The 20,091-nt window shown below is 42.7% G+C and overlaps 2 protein-coding genes across 6 annotated transcripts; one reads left to right on the top strand and one right to left on the bottom strand.

Moving 5' to 3' along the window:
• Positions 1 to 8,474, bottom strand: MEIG1 (meiosis/spermiogenesis associated 1). Of its 5 annotated transcripts, none has more exons than XM_058023226.1 (4): positions 8,410 to 8,474; positions 5,750 to 5,882; positions 3,770 to 3,932; positions 1 to 1,733 (listed from the first exon to the last, which is right to left on the bottom strand). In XM_058023226.1, exons 2-4 carry the CDS (start codon positions 5,851 to 5,853, stop codon positions 1,605 to 1,607), a joined length of 396 nt encoding a protein of 131 aa, XP_057879209.1. In that variant the 5' UTR covers positions 5,854 to 5,882; positions 8,410 to 8,474; the 3' UTR covers positions 1 to 1,604. The 5 variants fall into 5 exon arrangements, with proteins under 5 accessions (XP_057879209.1, XP_057879210.1, XP_057879207.1 ...); XM_058023227.1 differs by having other exon boundaries at positions 5,750 to 5,878; positions 8,410 to 8,451; XM_058023224.1 differs by lacking the exon at positions 8,410 to 8,474 and adding an exon at positions 7,919 to 8,046.
• On the top strand, positions 8,166 to 19,763 carry DCLRE1C (DNA cross-link repair 1C). The gene is made up of 14 exons (XM_058023223.1): positions 8,166 to 8,274; positions 8,429 to 8,480; positions 10,051 to 10,135; positions 11,321 to 11,380; positions 11,943 to 11,998; positions 12,077 to 12,178; positions 12,428 to 12,500; positions 12,665 to 12,805; positions 13,322 to 13,423; positions 14,024 to 14,160; positions 14,323 to 14,377; positions 15,947 to 16,035; positions 16,878 to 16,978; positions 17,451 to 19,763. The coding sequence occupies exons 1-14, from the start codon at positions 8,166 to 8,168 to the stop codon at positions 18,413 to 18,415; spliced, it is 2,127 nt and encodes a 708-aa protein (XP_057879206.1). The 3' UTR covers positions 18,416 to 19,763.
• Positions 19,764 to 20,091: the final 328 nt, after the last annotated feature.

Here is a 20,091-nt window from a genome sequence, read left to right as displayed (position 1 = left end):
GCAAAGTATGCAAAAAGTCCTGTCTTTGAAAAGTACATCCAGAGCACACCAAGCATAAAAGAAACCATAATGAAAGGCTGAAGTGACATTCATTGCAGCAATGCTTTATTTTCTCTACATTGCAGTAACTCTCTATGCCATTAATACCTTCTGAGAATATAAGTTTCATCGTTGTTTCAGAGTATCTTTCAGTCATTTCTGTAACAGAGCTCATACAAATTTCAGCTAAAACTTTCCAAGTGGTCTAAATAAGATGAGGAGATCATCAGCAGTCATTGTCAATGAGGTCTTTTAAATATTGCATTCATACTGCTTATTTTGACTAGGAGCTGTAAGTCCTCTATTTCTCATCTTGTGTCTGCTTCCATCTTAGGCTCAAATAAATGAAGAATATTCATGAGACAGGTGGTCAAATGTACACTGCTGACTCGTGCCTAAAACTAAGTTTAGAGAGCCTTGGTCAACAGTCTACAGATAGGAAATATTAATAACAAATTTTTTGTAACTATCTCAAACACACCTGCTGGTTTACATAACAACAGTCTGTTCTTCTGGTCAATTATCAAGAATTTTGGCATCTCAAAGTATTTGAAGTAAATCCCCTCATGAGTGAAGGTAAATACAGTCCCTCATCTTCAATGAGTGTCTCAGTAGCCCAGGTATAGGCAGCTGCAGAGCTGATGTCACAGCAGCACATTCAAAGAAAGCATTACATAGCTGCACTTAAAATTAATTGTGCCCACAATAACTCCTCTCTAGTCAGAACAAAGGCTGCCCAAATGCCAGGATCAGGTGTGGATGTTGATAATGTGACATTTGAAGTTAGATGAGATGAATTCTGCACAGAAATCCCACATATCATCTGTGCATGTCACTTTCCCCTAAATATTACTGAGTGTGGATTTCATGTTCTTCCTGGAGTTTTACACTCCATGTTCCCAGCATCTGTGAATCCACAATTCACCCCCCCAAGAAGGTATATGCGACTAAATCAATTAATACTTCCTCTTTGAGTAATTAATACTGGCACCTGACAAAAATACTTTGGGGATAGACAAAAAGACATTTCTGTTGCGACTCTTTCTATCACAATCTCCCAGTCTCAGCACTGGCCATTGTTATTTGATTGTTCAGCATCCTTCACTTAAATTAATTGCTTGTTTTTCTGCTCCAAGGAAATGTCAGTCAGTGCTCTGCCCTCACTGTGGCCCTTTGGAGTCTCATAACCCTTAGCTACCACAAGAGACTGTGGCTAACATTAACCAGTGTCAACTAGATTATATTGTTTGGAATAAAGATTGATGCTTGTACTTACAATGGATGTTATACAGTTAACTGAAATATATGATGCCCATTCACCAGCTTTTTAGCTTTATGTCAAAGCATTTGTAAGCAGGAAAATGAGCAATAAAAAGACTTGTAGTTATAGGAATGAGAAAGTGAAGTTTCTATGTCTATAGTTCAGGCTTCTCTGCATTTCCAGCACTCCCCTTTGTATCTAAGCATGACATGAATACTTAAGGTAAACCAGATTACACAGTTCATTTACTTACAGGTCTTAAGAAATTATTTATAAAGATAAACCCACCAGAACAGTAACAACTCTAATACACATAAATTTTCACTTTTCGGACATCTTTGTCTTCACATTCTCTTTGCCTGTTGTAATAATAGAATGTATTGTCCCTTCTCTGGAGTTTCTTAACAAATCCAGTTTCTGGCCAGAAATCTACCTACAAGTAGAACAAAAAGGATATAAAATCACCTGAACATGCTCACATTAAATGATGCTTGTGCATGACATTGCAAGGAATATAGGGTATACTTTCATAGGAAACCCTCATTTGCATCTAAATACTATTTTTCTATTAACTTGCTGAACTTTTGAAAACAGATTGAGAACAAGATGACAGAAACCAGTTTTCAGGTTTAGTATAAAGTTATGTGATCTGAAAAGCCTAGAAATAGGAATCCAAGGATATTTAAAAGGCTAATTTAAAATTGGACAAGTCAAAGATTTTTAAACACCTTGTTTAGGAATATAACATTGCTGTTATTCAGTTATTCAGTAATCTGAGAGGCTGCAAGGCTCTGCTTCTGTAAGACTGACATATATTTAAAGATTTCTTTTAGATCCTTCTGACCATGAAAAATGTGCTTTTCATTAGTAATTTAATGAAAATAAAGTAAGCTTCACTCTGTATCAGTCTCAAAGACAGTAGGATCAGTCCCACATAAACTCAGCATCACCCTGGTGCTCTTCACTGTTTTACAGTGTAAAGCTTTAAATTAAAGACTTCAGCATCTGCACATTCAACAGCTTTATGGCTTCAGTAGCTCTTTCAGCTTGAGCATCTATGACAGCTTCTGATTAAACTAAACCATAAAAATCAGGTAATAAGCATCTTATTTCTCATCCAGGCAGAGCTGACAGCAGGATGTCAGACTAGAGCATTCTCTAATTGGAGAACCCCAGAAGTGGTTTCATCACTTACCTTATGGCTTCAGGCATACAGCTGTGTTATTGGCATTGTCTGTCTAAACATAACAGCCTTAATATTCATTCCACCTACATTATAACTGCATCTTTAGTAACAACTGCATTATAGACTAATGTGGACTAAACAAGAAATTTTGGAATATTGCAAGTTGAAAGGATCACTGCCAGGCCCTGGCATGCTGGAACTGAATGCTCACTCACATTACAATTAGTCAGTTCTTTAACTCTCATCAGGGTTTAACTACAAGGGGCTGTGCCCTGCCATAAATCTTGAACACACAGACCTACCATAATAATTATGTGTTTTCCTTCTGCACTTACTGAAAATTATACCACAGCCTTTGCAGTGGTATCAGAGCCCACAGTAAAATAATAAACTGCATTTTATTATGCACATCAAACTGCATTTATTATGCACATCAATGTGTTTTGCTGTGTTTTGAGTTAACTGGATGGGGAGTGAGTTTCTTGGAACTTTCTGTTCTTTCTTATGTGCACGGCAGGTCAGCATATTTTAAAAGAGTGTTCTCCATACTATATTTGCTGTTTTAGAAGCTAAATTACAGAGCTGTAATAAAAATGCTATATTGTTTGCTGCATTAACCTGTTGGTTGCTATTTTGAACGTAGAGTAACCATGGAAATTTGGCCACTACTCAATAGCTCATTTGATGTGCTGGGGAGCATCACTAACAGCTGCAGTGAGCAGAGGCACAAGTCCCTGGTGTTGACAAGAGCCTGTGTCCCAACTGCCTTTAGTATAGCTCAAATATTTCCCTTGTGAACATCATTTTGATAGAGGCCAAGCCCTGAGTGTGCTCAAAGTCTAGCACACAATCCAACTGCAAACTGAAGCAGTAGCATGACACAGGACTGACTCCATGGACAATCAACAAGTTTCCCATCAAGTCCATTGACAGACTAAGGGGAAGCTTCAGAGTGCTCACTTTGAAATGTTTCTTTCCTGAACACTGAATGATTCCTTTGGAGACCAGCTACATCTGTTCAAAGAGATCTGTGATGCTTCTAAATGCATCAGAGATGGGGAACAAAACACAGGCTGGGGAGTGTTTCTGCTTCACTTCTGTGAAATGAGTTATTCTACACAGTTAACAACAGCTCAAGAATTCAAGTCAGACCTGTGAGGAAATACACTGCATCAGAACTTAGCCTAAAGGAAAGGAAATAAGCAGCACCTCCATTTTTATTTAATCATTTTGTATGAGACAGAAGTTTAAAGTAGTAACTCTTACAAAGTTCTAAATCTTACCTGTTCAACTTGTTTTACTTGTTTATATTCCACCTCATCTCTGTATCCAGCTTGCTGAAATCTGTATAAGTTCTCTACAACATCTGACCATGTCTTGGCACGACGCACAGATTTTGGTTTGATGTCAGCTTCAGTGGTGACTTCAGAATCTTTAGGCATCTTTCTGAAATTAAACTTAAAAAATTAAATAGAGAAGACAGAAGGAAGTGATTTTGTTGAGGACATAGAGTAATGGATAGAACAAAATTTTAAAATAAAGGAATTACAGAGTTCAAAGTCTGAGGTTAAAAAAGGAAAAAGTTACAAGCAGTTGGAATCCAATTAAATGCATTGCTTGATGTCAAACCCAACTCATCTGTACTTTTGTACATATTTTGACTCAACCCTCCTAAAATTTAACTGTGCATATTGATGAATTAAAAAAAAATACTAAATGCAGTAATTTTGAATTTCACATCTTTGCAGTTGTTGTCCCCTTGGGGCAGGCAGGCAAATTTCCAGATTTTTCTTTCTTGCTCCTGAAGGGGCAACAAACTGGGAACCACAGAATGAAGATCTGGGCTGTTACTGAAGAACAGCAAACACTCAGGATGGGAGAGGAGGGGAAAGGAGAAATGCACAGTCAGTGACATGGCCACAGTGCCAATGGCTGATGAGGTCTTCAGAGATAAACTGGATAAGGAGATCCAGTTTATCTCCTTATCCACAACCTGCCAGAATTCTTGTTTTCTGCCTTTGCCCTAGCAAACAGACTGCCACTGACTTCTTCCTCACACAAAACCCATTTGTTCAGTCTGCTGAGACACAGCAAACAGGCTAATCAGCTGCTAAACCTGAATAGAGCAGAACTGGGACAAGCTGCAACTCAAACTCAAAAGAGAATTAAGTAAATAGATAAATGAGAAAAAAACCAAACAAACTAAAAACAACAGCAACAAAAAAGCAATTAAAAATTGCAGACAGTGGAGACTGACCAGGGATGGATTTGAACTACATTAAAAAATAAATTATTTGATTTCTGAATTTCATTGTATTTGCTTTCCTAAGCATATCCTATTTTGCTGCTCAAATAGAACTGTTGTTGCTTCTGCCAGCAAAACACACCCATCACTATCATGCCTAGCAGGAATGAACAGAGATGAGTCCTTTCCCAGTTTTGAAATGTCACCAAGCTTCAGCTGCATAACTAGGAAAGGATCTCCAAGGAATTAAAGCTTCTGGATTTTGCAGTGAGAGGATGAATAGCTTCCTTTCCTGTGGGTACCATGCTACCTGCCCAATTTCTTTATTTGGCAAGTTCCTATATCAACAGAGAGCTTCAAAAGTTGAATGCTGAAATCATATCAAATGCAAAATGTCACCAGTCTTTTAGAAAAGCAGAAATTGGAAAAAAAATCTTGCAGCACATGATAAAAATCTTTGGGAGAATTCTATCAAGAATTGTTGTTATCACAATGTGGACTAGCAGAAAGAAATCTGCACACCTGTCACCTGTTTGTATGAGAGCCAGCAGCAGACAAAGAAAGGGCCTTTCATCTCTTATCAAATACATTTATTAGAGACCAATAAAAAATGTAAAAGGGCATTTTTCTGGCACCACTGAACCATTTCTTGCAGTTCAGTACTCCAAGCATTCTTTTACCAGGCACTGCAGCAGTTTTCAATTGAAAGCAGCCATTCACTAAACTAAAAAAGTAACTTTCCCACCTGGTTATGAGGTATCAAATACCAATTAACAGGATAAGCACAGATCCTTATTCTGAATTCAGGGTATAAGTAGGGTAAGTTTGTTTCTCCTGTGCTGCAAAGGGCTCTTTTGTAGCCATCACAGGATTTTTCAAGCTCTGTATTTTTTATCAGTGTTTGATGAGAACTGTTGTCAGTCAATATTAACTTTAGACAGTCAATATGATGAGCAATAATATTAGATCCTAATAAATGCTAAGCCAGAATGAAATGAAGTGTCCTGTGATAACTTACATGTCCTCAGTGTTAAGTGCTTCCTTACTGGACATGCTGGATTCACCTAATGAAGGCTTTTCTTCAACACGTGTGGGTGGGTCTGGCTCTTCTTGAGTCACCATTAATTCACAGTGCCTGTCCACAGGCCTTCCTGCCCAAAAAAATAAAGATCATTCATTGAAAGTTCCAGCTTAGTGAATTCACATAATGAAAGCATCTCATCTTAGGGCTGCTATTTAAAACTTGTACTCTGTGTCTATTGTGCGTCCAAATGCCAGGCACAGAGCTGTTTTCATTGTACCAGAGCAGGGGACAGCTGTACTCCAGCCAGGAATTCAGGGAAGGGATGAAAGACAACAGACAGACAAAGGCAAATAAAGAAAACAAGAGAATGGTAAGAAATATTCAGTTTAATATTAACATTTTTATTTAAGGGGAATTTTTAAACAGTGAAGTGGACTTTTGAGCAGTGAAGTCCCTTTGCTGAGATGACAATGTTTGCCAGCTCCTAATTTAGGGTAAACAGTGAGTGATTTGGCCTTGGGAACACATTTTTTGATGTTAATCATAACACTGTGGAATCCTAACCAGCCTGGGTTCACTGATGGTGGTTTCCTGAACAGTTACACAAGCTGTGAGGGTTTGTGGGAGGAAAGTGTCTGCTCCCCTAGGGCATCTGCCCAAGGAGCACTTTCACTGCAACATGGGGTTACAGGAAAGGGAGGAAGACATAAAACAATATATGGGGACTCAAACCTGAGCAGCAAATGAGGAAAGTGATGATGAGAACCACACCTATGGTGTGTGAAGAGTGTGAGAATGTTTATTCCAACAAGGTTACCTGATTAGGGACCTTGTCCGTTGGGAAATTTGGGAAAAAGGGGAAAACAAACAAAAAATGCAGAGATTTGGATCTGACAAAACAAACACTGATAAACAAACCTCAACTCCAGCACTAATAGATGCTTAAATTCATGAAACTACAGGAATGACATCTAGGGAGACCAACCTGGACTTTGCACCAGTAAGATTTAACCAGGGGGCCCCAGACTTAGAGAGGTGTGGGAATCCATGGAACTGTATAGATCTCTGTGAGGAAGGTGCAGGAGCAGTGAGAAACAAAGATGGGAATTTCTGTGAAAGTATAAAATAAACCTGTCCTGTGTAAAACAGGACCAGTCAGTATGACCTGTCCAGCAAAGCCTCACACCTGATCATCACAGACTGTCCTACCCTTTTGTATCTTCTTCAATCTTAACTGTCTCCCTGCACAAACTCTGTATTCCACATGTGTGTGTGCTGCAAGGACAAAGGGCCAGCTCCTGGTGACATCTGTGTATGAGTGAACACTGGTGCCAGCTCTGGCAGTCAGGCTGGGGGTATGAGCACTTATGATATCTGGAATAGGTGGGGGCACTAAATTTCCATCCACTGGAGCAGGAACAGGATGAATCCTGAAAAATTCGCCACTGGGAGAGGGCTGTCATGAGTGAGGGGCTCCAGGTGGAGCAGGACTGTGGCTCACAGCCTGTGTGCCTGCTGCTGGGGAGGAGTGGTGTCTGTACCTTCACCCTTTTCGGTATACCTATGGTGCAAGCCCATATTCAGCAGCAAACTTGGAGGTGAAGAGGAGGGGCAGCTCGGCTCCAGGCCAGGGTATCCAGCGGGACAGGGAGCCCTGCTGCATCCCCAGCCAGGACAAGGAGCACCACGGCCCCAGGCAGGAGAGGCCCTGGGGCACAGCAATGGGAGGAGATGGCGGTACCGCCTACATCACTTAAATCGGCAAACACAGGACCTGCTTGGGGTCTCAGAAGAGCCAGTAACAGATTTCAGAGGATGTCAAGGGGTTGGAAAGGCGCTTAAAAATAATCTCGTTCAGACACCTTCAGCGAGATCAGGTTGGTCAAAGCCCCATCCAACCTGGCCTTGAACTGTCCCAGAGCTGGGGCAGCACAACCTCCCTGGGAAACCTGTCCCAGCGCCCCACTGCCCGCACTGTAAAATAATTCTTCCCAATACCTAATCCAAGTTCCCCTCCTTCCAGTGGCTTCTGCCTACTCTACCCTACAGTTCCCTGTACATCCCGAGATGCTCAGGCAGACGTCCCGGCCTGCACCCGCAACTGCGCTGCTACCGTAACTTCACCCTGCTCCCACCGCTCACCCAGCCCTTAAGGAAGCCCACCTCCGTTCAAGAGACGCAAAATGGGGACTTTTCCCAGGCGGGGCGGGGCGAGGCGGCGGCCGAGGAGCGATGGCGGCGCCCTCACGGCCTCCCCCCAGCCCCTCACGGCGCCAACGGTCGCCAGGCAACCGCCCGCCATGGCCTCTTTAAAAAGGCCGTGCCCGCCCCTGATAGGCCGGCGCGGGGCGGGGTCGCCTCGTGATTGGCTGGGGGCCGGGCGGGCAGGCGGAAGCGCGCGGCGCCCGCCATGAGCCGTTTCGGGGGCCGCACGCGCGAGTACCCGGCGCTGTCCATCGACCGCTTCGACCACGACAACCTCCGCGCGCGGGCCTTCTTCCTGTCGCACTGCCACAAGGGTGAGGGCCCGCCGGCAGCGACCCCCGCACCGCCGGTCCCTCCGCCACCCCGCGTGTTCCTCCGTCACCCCGCGTGTCCCTCCCCCTGCGCCTCCCTCTGTCCGGTGTCCCCGCCCCGCGTGTCCCCCGGCTGACCCCGTGCCTCTCTCCGCAGATCACATGGTGGGGCTGCGGGCGACCGCCCTGAAGCGGCGGCTGGAGGGCAGGTACGGGCTGGAGGCGGGGCGGCCTGAGGGGGGAGGCGGCAAAGCTTGAGCTGAACAGCGGGAGGAGCTGCCGCGGGTCATCAATGCCAGGGTAGGAACGGGACGGGGACACCTCCCACTACAGCTGGCCTCGGACTCTTTCAGGGATGCGGTATCCGCAGTTTCTCCGGGTAGTTTGTTCCAGTGCCACACCATCCTCGCTCGTTGTAAAAAATTTCTTCCTTGTATCTCATCTAGGCCTGCCCCCGCTCAGTTTGAAGTCAGTCCCCTTGTCCACACCGTGTCGTTGTAGAAAGTCCCTCTCTATAATACTTAAAAGCTCCTTTTAAATATCAAATGGTAGCAGTAATGTCCCCCCAGAATTTTCTCTTCTCTGGGCTGAAGGACCCCAGCTATCTCAGCCTGTCTCCATAGCAGAGGTGCTCCAGCGCTGTGAGCATCCTGCTGGTCCCCTCTGCACCTGCCCCAACAGGTCCTGTCCCTGTGCAGACCCCCCTGCCCTGTCCTGCTGCCCAGTCCTGGTGATGCAGCCCAGGATAAGATTGGCTTTCTGGGCTGCATGTGCACACTGCTGGCTCATGGCCACCCTCTCATCCACCAGTACCCCAAATCTTCTGCAGGGCTGCTGTTAACCCATTTATCCCTCAGTCTGTTTTGATAGCAGAGGTTGCCCAGACTCAGGTACACTTGGCCTTGTTGAACTCCATGATGTTCATGAGCTTGATGAGGATCTCTGGAAGTGTTCAGTGCTGTGCCTGTGCAGTGAAAGGGCCAGCTGTGCTCTCTGAGGTGTATAAGCAAGCAGGTAACCAGCAGTTTAAAGGAGACAGTTATTTCCTTCTGGCCAGCATCTGTGAGACTTTCAGGGGTACTGTGTCCAGCCTGGGCTCCCCTGGATGGTAAATTGATGGGTTTCAGCATCACCATGCTGGTCTGGGGCTGAGTGATGTGTGAGGAGAGGCTGGGAGAGCTGGATGTCTTCAGCCTTAGGAGTAGGAGACAATAATTTATCACTGCTTGCAGGAAGGGTAGAGGAGCTGGAGCCAGACTTTTCATGGAAGTGCATAAAGAAAGGGCAAGGGACACCTTTTTCACCATGAGGATGACAAATGTGGCAATGAGCCCAGGGAGGTTGTGGGCCAGTTCCTAGGCTCTCTTTGATTTATTAGAGTAGATATTGCATCTCCTCTGATGCAAGCAGAGAATCTCTTTGCTCATCAGGTCTCTGTGCAACAGCTCAAGCATCATGAGGAGTATTGTGTGTTCTGCTGTGTGCTGGCTGTGCCTAGTGCCTGTTCCAGGGGTGTGTGCAGGGGTAGAGAAACAGCAGATAGGTCATGACCATGTACCACAGGCTGCATTTGTGTCTGCAAACCATGCAGGCAGGGGTAGGTTTGGGTTTGCTGTGCTGAGGAGAAGCCTGCAGGCTTCCAGCTCTGCAGCTCTCCTCACATGAGAGGTTTCTGAGGGCAGGGTTTGATGTTCTGGGTGCCAGGTGCTGATGTGTTGTTAGATTGTTCCTCGTGTCTATTTTAAAAAACACTTATCTGTGTTTTTTGTCTCCTCACAGCTTGAAAGTTAAACTGTACTGCTCACCAGTAACTAAGGAATTGTTGTTGACTAACTGGAAATACAAGTTTTGGGAGAATCATATTGTGAGTTTGTGTTTATTTTGAAAATAGCACTTTCCAAGCAGTGGTTCTGAGAAAGAAGCAGCTCCCTGCTCCTCAGGAGTGTCTGAATATTGGTGTTGATAGAGTGTTTCAGGGCTTAAGTGCCAACAATGTGCCTTTCCTGCTGCTTGCTATGTGGCATTGCTTTATTGCTGGTTGTTGTTGAATTATTTCCCCCCCCCACAAAATATTTCCTTCTCTCCCAACTTCAGCTTTACGTGGCCTTCATCCTTACATTGATCACTTGTACATTTGAATTTGTATTCATTTTCTGACCTTGTTCGTGTCTCTTTGCTTCTGTCCTTTATTTCTCTTTGGCTTCACTGAAAGTCTCTTTTTGCTTGGAGTGCATATAATCTGCAGTTATATGAATTTCTGATTGCTTTTTGAAAAATGGACTATAACATGAAGAAGTTGTAGTATAAAATCACTGAAAATTTTCATAAATTTACATGATTTGCAGTGTTTGGAGCCAGAGTGCAAAGGATCAGTGTTATTTACAGGTGCAACTTGGAGTTATTTCCTTCCCTTTGCAGATGCAGGCATTATAAAACACAACATGTGTTTTTTTACAGAAATAAAAATACCATAATTATTATATCTATTCATATAGTATATTATTATATATTATAATAGTTACATAATAATTATTAATTATAAAATAGGCATTATAAAACAGAACATGACTTTTTTTACAGAAATAAAAATAATTATCTCTGCACAAATACAGGAATATGTCCTTCCAGTGATTTGTGGGCTCTGCTTCTGGTATTGGAGGCAGTGGGAAGTCCTGCAGCACAGAGATGTCCTAGCAAGATCCACTGCTGTGGGACTGGGATTTTGGGCTTTGCAGTCATCCAAAAATAAGGCATGTGATCCATCCAGAGGAACAAGAGCTGTTGCTGATAGAACTCCAACATGCTCTAAGTCTTTTAGGCATGCACACCTTGCCTGAGGTATCTCCATTTAATTTTTAGATAATTTTAAGGAAAGTTTATTCCACTGGAAATGGAAATTTATGACTTACTATGGGAAAATGAGTTTAATTTTACAGCTTAGCATTAGCCACAGTGAGTGCTACAGATGTCTACATAATAAATAACTAGACATAAACATGAAACAGAATGTTCAGTAAATCCTATAATGCAATTAATCATTTTGTTACAGGTTGCATTGGAAGTTGAAACACCAACTCAGATTACTTTAGAAGATGAAACATCTGGTGAGGTAAGTTACAGGAAAAAAGATTCATGTCAGTCATGGGCAGCAATGCTGTTTACATGAGTACAGGAAACACAGCTGCAGCATCTGAGGTGCACAAGCTATTTTTAAAATGCACGTGCCCCTCCTCTCCTGTAGTGACAGAAAAAGGGGTGGTAGTTCTAAACTAAAAAAGGCTGGATTCAGATTAGATAGAAGGAAGAAGCATTTTACAATGAAACATTCAAGGTCAGGATGAGGCTCTGAGCAGTCTGATCCTGTTGAAGATGTCCCTGCTTATTGCAGGGGAGTTGGACTGGATGAACTTTAAAGGCCCCTTCAAACCCAAACTATTCTGTTATTGCTTACCAAGTATGTAGAACTGTCTTCTGTCCAACTTGCTTTATGAGCACCATACAATTCTGCCATGACAGGATGGTGGCTGCAGTGTGAAGAGACTCTCTGGTTTTAAAGCAATGCTAAATGCTGCAGGAGGCTGTGGGGAGTGATGCATTGCTCTCCCTGTGCTGACAAAAGTACTGGTAGTACTCACTACAGTCTGAAAATAATGCTCACCCCTCTCTTCCAGAAAGAAGATGTGGTGGTGACACTTCTGCCAGCTGGTCACTGTCCAGGTTCAGTCATGTATGTCCTTTCAACACTTTAAATGTTTCCTCACCTGGCATTTAATGAGGACTTTGACCCAAATGTTGCTGTCTGCAGGTTTCTGTTTGAAGGTGAGAATGGCACTGTGTTGTACACAGGAGATTTCAGGCTTGCAAAAGGAGAAGCAGCCAGAATGGAGCTTTTGCATTCAGGGACCAGGTGAGCTATTTGTGGGATATAAAAAGAACAGAAGATCATATGGCATGGGCAATTTGGCTAGGTATTCATTATTTTTTCCACATTTTTTAGTCTAGATTAAATATAATTGCAATACTGCAGTTACAAGCCCTCTTTGACGTATTCTTTGTAATGAAGAGGTTGAATTACCTCCTTTTGTAGAGAGAGGAAGTGGTGTGTCTTAGCACTGTGGTAAAATGTTTACTCTGATATCACATTTCTCTCCTCCAGGGTAAAAGACATCCAGAGTGTGTATTTGGACACTACTTTTTGTGATCCCAAATTTTATCACATACCAAGCCGGGTAAGTATAATAAATTGTGAGAAGAAAGGCCCCTAAAAGTGTTAATTAATTAACTGCCCCTTTGTTAGGAAGGTCTTACAAGGCAGTGCCATTTTGCATTACTAAATCACAACACTTTGGAAGTATCTTCCAAGGTGTTTGACAGCACTTTCCACACTTTTCAGGAGGAATGTTTAAATGGGATCTTGGAGTTGGTGCGAAGCTGGACCTCACTGTCTCGTAATCATGTTGTGTGGCTGAACTGCAAAGCTGCTTATGGATATGAGTATTTATTCATAAACCTCAGCGAGGAACTTGGAATCAAGGTAATGTTTCTCCAGTTGCTGCTTTGGAACAGATCCTCAGTGATGATTGTGGGCAGCACTGAGCTGGCAATGGCTGTTCAGAGGCTGCTCTAGGTCACAGTCATGCCTGTTTCATTGACTTCCCTTGAAAAGTGCAGTTGTGCTCAGAATGAGGTAACTAGTTGACTTCAGTCTGGAACATCTGGACTTTCCAAAGAGAAGTTAATTCCCAGTTTTCAAGCTCAGTGTTTACCTCACTCCCTTTTATTTTGTGCATGATAAAAGTCATTTGCATACAGCATTAACAGTATATATATTCTGATTTTCTCATGAGTATTCATCCTTCTTTAGTATAAGTAATATATTCTACTTGTTCTAGATGTCCAAGTTTTGGCTGACACATCTCTGCTTGGACATTATTGGGAGCAATAATTTCAATACCTGCCAGCATTTGGGCAGAGCACAATGACATCTATACAGCTGCTCCAGCTGCAGTCTGGCAACCACTAATAAAGAGTAAACTCTGGCTTTCTCCAGGTGCACACAAACAAGCTTGATATGTTCAGGAACATGCCAGAAATCCTGTGCCACGTTACCACAGACCAGTGCACGCAGATCCACGCCTGCCGCCATCCTCGGGTGCGTTCGTTCTGCAAAGCCTCCCCTGGCCTTGCTCTGAAAGTGAAAATGTGGTTATAGGTGCTGGTGTCTGGGGCCTCTTGGGTTAATGAAGACTGGTGAAATGGTGACTTAATGTTAAGCAGAGTGAAAACCTTAGTTAGTGGGTTGAAGTTGTTTTGTTTTTTAAGAAAAAAAAAAGGGAAAAATATATTAGCTTATGCTATAAGTAATTTAACTGTATTTGAAGCTTGAAAATTGTTTTTAAGTGAAGAAGTGAACAAGCAGCTGAGTAGATCAATCAGGTGTTGCCCATTTCAGTGTATCAAAGGCAGCTCAGATGGTGCCTGTGTGGCTTTAGCATGTGGCCATCCATTTCCAGGATGTCTCTCAGGCTGGGGGCTCCAGTTCGGAGGAACACAGGTAGAACCTGAGATGGCACACTGGGGCATTGATCTCTGACTGATTCACTTTGCCAGCTGCACTAAAGAACCAAGGTGTGACAGGGTCTTTCAAGGGAATTAGAAGTGAGAGAGGAACCTTGTTTGGCTAGATACTATGCTACTTAATTTCTGGGTAAAAAAGGTCACTGTTGAACTTAATTTTATATCCATTGGACAGGATGATGACTGCTTCCGAGGGAACAGACTGCCCTGTGGGATGACTTGCCTCAATGGAACTCCCTTGCATGTAATCAGCATCAAACCCTCCACAATGTGGTTTGGGGAAAGGAAAAAGAAAACCAATGTAATAGTGAGGTGAGCATTTGGGCCACACAGAAACCTGTTATTTCAGGATTGTATCTTGCCTGATATGTGTATCATTGAATCTCAGAATGGACTTCAAGAGTGGGTTATGCTGGTCTGTTGACCAGGATGAAGAGCAATTACCTAATTTCTGTGCCTCTTCTGTTTTTTTAGGACTGGGGAGAGAACGTACAGAGCTTGTTTTTCTTTCCACTCTTCATACAGTGAGGTTTGTATGCTTCTAGTACTGAGTATACATTGATTAAGAAAATGTAAAAGGGTTTTGATTATTCTGGAGTGGATGACATGACTTATCATAATAAGAAAAAATCCTGTCAGTAATAAGATGTAAGGAGATAGGAAGTTCTGAATGCTGATGACAGAGAAATTAGTTTTAATATAGCTGCAGAGGAACTTGTTAAAGTAGGCAGGATTACAAGCCTATTTCCTACTCTCTGTTCTCAATATATAGATCACATCTACAATTGTTTTGACTGGTTTTCTATTTTAGATTATTGTGTAACTATGCAATGCTTAAAGCATGGAGTTTTAGTTTACAATATGTTGTTTGTCTGCTGTGACTTAGATTTGGGTGGGTTTGCCTTCTTTTCTCAGCCCACATATTTAAACCAAATTTTCTCTCACCTGACTGCTGCTCTTGCCCCTTTTCCTGTGTTAAAAGACTAAAAGGAAATTGGTTATGGCAGCATCCTCCCCACAATCACACACTTTCATTTAACATGACTTGATACAGCTCAAAAAACACTACTTTCTCCTAAGAAATTGAACTGAAACTGGATCAGTGCTAACAATGAACTGTCACAAAGTCTTGCACTACAAAATGGGGGAAGGCAGTACTGTTTTTAACCTCCTGGTTAAATTTAAATTTGCTCTGCCATGCAGAATTTTAAATGGAGGTACCAGTGTGGAATTTGCTGGTGGAATATGGGGGGTAGTGTAACTCTAACACTCCTACCTCCACATGCAAAAATAGATGGGTCCTTGTCCTGGTTTGAGACAATTTAAAGGAGAACACAAGTTGTCTCTCTTTACAGGTTCAACTAATCCCTTTCCAACAGTAAGGAATGAACAGGAGTAGATAGAAGTGAAAAAACAAGAATTTCCTAACAAGTGCACCAGCAACAGGATAAAATAACAGTAAATAACTTCTAGATACAAAATTGCAATTACAGTATTGGTCACCCCAGGACAGCCCTGCTGTCTGTACAGATAGCAGTGTAACCTGCAGCCTGCAAGTGTTTCCAGTGCTCAGCAGGAGTGCCCCAAACCAGACACAATTCCTGCAGAAATTTACTGGAGATAATTTAGAAGATGACAGAATAAGGCTTGGAAAAAACAGTGTGTTTTGTCATAATGGGCATTTACAGGGTACTTCAGGAGAGACTTTAGGAATAGGAAAGGAATTCCTGATCTGCATAACTGGAGACTTGAACTCCAGTAAGAAAAATGTGTATTTGAGAAGATGAGCAGCAGTAAGGACAAAAGGACAGGGAACCACTGGATCACATTCCAGGTGTGCCCAGCCATTTCTTTCAGGGACAGGGATGGTCTTGTGTAGTACTTGATAATTGCAGTGAGGTGTTAGGTGAGGCTGAGTTCTCAGGCCTGTTTCCTTGTTCCAGAGATCCCCACTTTGACAGAGTCATGGGCTGCACTGGTCTCTTCATAAAGACCACTAGTAGTACTTTTGGATGTGCTTGAATCAGTTCTGCCTTTAAGTGACATTCTTAACTGTTGATGTCATTTGTTAAATTGCTTCTTCTTTTCTGGAATTCAGATCAAGGATTTCCTGAGCTACATCTGTCCTGTGAATGTGTATCCCAATGTGCTGCCAGTGGGTGGGACAGAGGACAAAGTTATGGAAATGTAAGTGACAAGGGGCTGCTGGACGGAGGGAATCCAAACTCTGTTCCTGTAAGGACAATTCCCCTCCTGAATCCCAGCCTCTCAGGCTTGGCTTTACTTGTCTGATAATTCAGATTTTCTTTCTATGTTCAGTCCCACAGACTTGGGCTTTCTGAAGCATACATTTATGTTGAGCTGAGTCTCAGAGTTTGTATTCTACTTCTGTCTGTGTGTAGAGGCTTTTCTGCTGGTAAACTGTTTGGGAGGAAGCTGAATACAGATTCATCTCACTCTGTTCTGTGACCCATTTCTATTTGTCATTGCTACTTCTCAGAAGTTTCTTTTAAAGGTGGTTTCTCTGGGGACTTGAACTCCTCCCCTGCACAGCAGAGAGGCCAGTTCTGCTGTGCTGCTGTACATGTTGGCAGCTTAAAAAGCACCCTCAGGGAGCAGGAGAGCTGTGGTGTGTCAGTCTGGACAGAACAAAGATCCCTGTTCCTTTTTCCTTTCCTCCTTAGTAAGAAAGGAGACTTCCACTTAATTATCATTGAATAAAACTGTAGTCAGATTTTGAACCGTCAGCTTGTCTTCTGTAAGGAAGGAACTACAGGATACTTTCCAAAAAAAGGAAACATGTTTTAAGGTAAATATTGAAAAGACAGATTTCCACCTTTCAGCTGTTGAAGCTCACCAATGAGTCAAGGACTTTGCCTTAGATATTGCTGCCTTTGCTTTAACATTTTTGCTGCAGTGCCTATGAAAGGCATGGAGCAGTGTATTTAAAACAAGTTAAAGGATTTACTTTGGCTCCCAAAAGCATCTGCTGAGTTCTAAATATTAACTGCTTTTCTCATTCCCTTCAGATTAAAGCCATTATGCAGGTCATACAGGAGAATCATGGAACCCAGGTACAAGCCCTTAGGAACCCTGAAGAGAGCCCACAAGAGAGAATTATCTGATACAGGTAAAGGTTCTGCTGCTGCTACTGCACCTTAAATGGAAGTCTGAGACTAAGCAGAGGTGCCAAAAGCTTTGGTGTTCACCACAGTCTGTGTGTGTGTTCAAAGCAACAGCTGGGAAGGAGAAATAGAAATTATGTGAACTTGGGTCTTAGGAGGATGAGAGAGCACTAACTGTGTGCAAACACACTTGTTTGCAGTCTTAAAATGTACTTAATGCTCAACAGCCCTGTAAGTTTTTGGATGGAGTTTGTTCCCTCAGTCCCAGACCAGCCCTAGGAAAGCTTGGTCTGTTTCTGTCAGGCACTGTGCTAGACAAGGCAAACACTGCCAATATCATCGTGCAAAATCTCCAGCTGTGTTAAAGAATATTTTCCTCAATTTATACTAAATGAATTTTTATTGAAACCTTTGCTCTCAATAAGATTTTAGCAGAGATGTGAACTTTTCTTAGTGATCTTGTTTGTTTCTTGCCAGATGAAGATGATCTCTTTGATTCAGAATTAATTTCCACAAGGCCTAAGATTCCAAAACAGCAGAGAGGAGAGAGCAGGCCCTCCAGCACAGGACAGGCTGAAAACTCTGAAGGAAACATTAATGAGAGCACAGAAAGTTACAGAGAGACCACAACTTACACCTCCCTCAAGGTAGACTTTGTGGACTGTGAAGAATCAAATGATGATGATGATGATGATGATGATGAAGAAGAACCTGAAAAAAATACAGTTCAGTTTCTTTCCCATGAGCCAGATGGCACTTCCACAGCCAATTTCAATGGAGTAACAAGTGACCAGCAGGAGTCTAATGCCAGTGTCCCTTGCTGGGATGAATTTTTTACAGGTAATAAACTAGAGGAGAGCTCTGAAAATGAGGACAACCTCCCATCTTCAGCAGATGCTGGTGGGTCCCAGTCACTCTTCAGTGATTCAGATGGAGTAAGTGACTCAACACACATCTCCTCCCAAAATTCTTCTCAGTCAACACACATCTCAGAGCAGGGGAGCCAGGGCTGGGACAGCCAGATGGACACAGTGCTCATCAGCTCCCAGGAGAGAAGTGCCCTGGAGCTCAGCACGGGTGGGAGCAGAGCAGTGGTGCCTGTGCTGCAGGACAGTCCCAGGGACACTCAGCTGGACAGCAGCAGGGGGCAGCCCCCAGCTCAGGACAGACCTTGTGCCCACGATGGTGCCTGTGGCTGGAAGAGCAAAGGCTGTGAGAAAGCTGCAGAAGATGGCACTGCCCACGTTCAGGATGTGCTGGCAGAAATAAGTGACAGCTCCAGGACTCCTGACCTGGAGCTGAGGAGGGACTCCCAGAGCTCCTCTGACTTTGAAATTCCCTTGACTCCTGGTGCTGAAGCACCTCAGCCAGATAAACTGCACCATTTATACAAGAAGCTTGCAGCAGGTGAAAACATAGTCAGTGAGAAGAAAGTCTCCTGAGAGCAGGTATAACTGATTACCTTGTGGTAATACCCAGCATGTCTATCAGTACCGGAATTATTTTTCTCTTTCCTGCTGGTTACTGTCTGCAGCTATGCTGAGTCATGCTTTATTCAGAATTATCTTACTGTCAGAAGCAGGAATTTGTAGCCTTTGTACCTTTACTGTTCCTTCCATGAAATACTGAAAAGGAAATATTCCCAGGAGGGACAGTAAAAGCCTTCTACCTCCCAAGGTTCAATTCTCCAGGACTGTAAGTAGATAAAAAATGGACCAGACAAAACTAAAGGTAAGACACTAAATGAAATTTAGTGTTTATCATGAGCTCTAAGAGTTTGCCTTTGTAATGTGATCTCATGTTTTAATACAATAGCACACTGTTAACTGGGGGGAGGAAGACCTAAGAATGACCATGCAAACAAGGCAGTTGTAATTTGGCTTTAATCCCTTATTACCATTGTTTATCATTATTATAACAATTTAATCAGTCCTCACTGCAGTTATTTTTAAAAACAACTGCAGAACAGATTAGAGAATTACTGAGGTTGTGAGGGGGTTTTAATTTGTTTTAAACCAAATTGTTCATTTCAAAAAGTCTCTTGACACTGAGCTTTAACTCCTGAGTCAGGTACTGCAGACTGCTGTCTATGCTTCACCTCCAACTGCAAACAACTTGTCATCACTTCCTCTGTGTTCTGGTTTGTTCTGAATTTCTTCAGAAGAATTTAAAATCCTGTGGTTCTCAAGTTACCAGCCCTGTCCTGCTCTGGCAGGTAACTCAGCCACAGAAGGTGACCTGGTCCCAGACAGGCTCTTGTACTACAAAACTTCACCTCCTCTGCAACACTGTAGACTTCACTGTTTTAAATCAAGACAATACATTTTCCATGCACATGTGCCATCATAACTGCCAAAATTCTTAGCTTCTAACATAAAAATGTAATTCAGGTTTTTCCTAGAGTGCCTACAAAATATCTAAACCACAGAAGTCATCTAAAAATCCCTGAGCTTTTCCATCAAAGTTCTTAAGTCTCAAAGAATGAAACATAATTTAGCACAACATCCCTCCCCTCTGAGTGTGCCTTCAGTTGCTGTGCCATGGTTAGTGACATGTGAATGTTAAACCAACCAGCATTCTGCCACAGGGAACAGAGGCAGGAGGGACAAAGCACTGCCACAATCTCTGTATGATTCTAAGGATATTAAAGAGCCAGTATTTCTCCACTGTCACCTTTCCTGCTGTTTGTGGGATTTGTTAACTTAAATTCCAAATGTGATCTACCAACTTTGGGGTTTTTTAGCAAGCCTGAGTGAGTGGAACTGCTGTTGGAACTACCTCTGTGAATAAAGTCAGACAAAACAGAACCTCTTGTGTTGGCTCATTTCATATCTGAAAACTGTGCACGTAATTTCAAGGCTGCCTTGAACAGAAAGCTCAAATATAGAGGAATCCCGTCTGTTCAGGCAAGTGTTAATTTATAGCAGTTCTCACCAGCCCTAAACTGAAAACACATCACTTCCTCCTGGTCCCTCTGCTGGAATCCTTACACTCCTAGAAAATTTGGGTACAAGCCAGGAATTAAGAGGTTGCAGTCTTAAAGCAAATGCTACAACTAATTTTTGACAGGCTAATTTTTTTTAAAAAATGACAACAACAAGAGAAAAACTAAATTTAA

The sequence above is a fragment of the Melospiza georgiana genome, chromosome 4 (assembly GCF_028018845.1).
Source record: "Melospiza georgiana isolate bMelGeo1 chromosome 4, bMelGeo1.pri, whole genome shotgun sequence".
In the NCBI taxonomy this organism is placed as follows: Eukaryota; Metazoa; Chordata; class Aves; order Passeriformes; family Passerellidae; genus Melospiza; species Melospiza georgiana.
The sequence above is the reverse complement of the archived record's forward strand: the minus strand, read 5'-3'. Positions and strand labels throughout refer to the sequence as shown.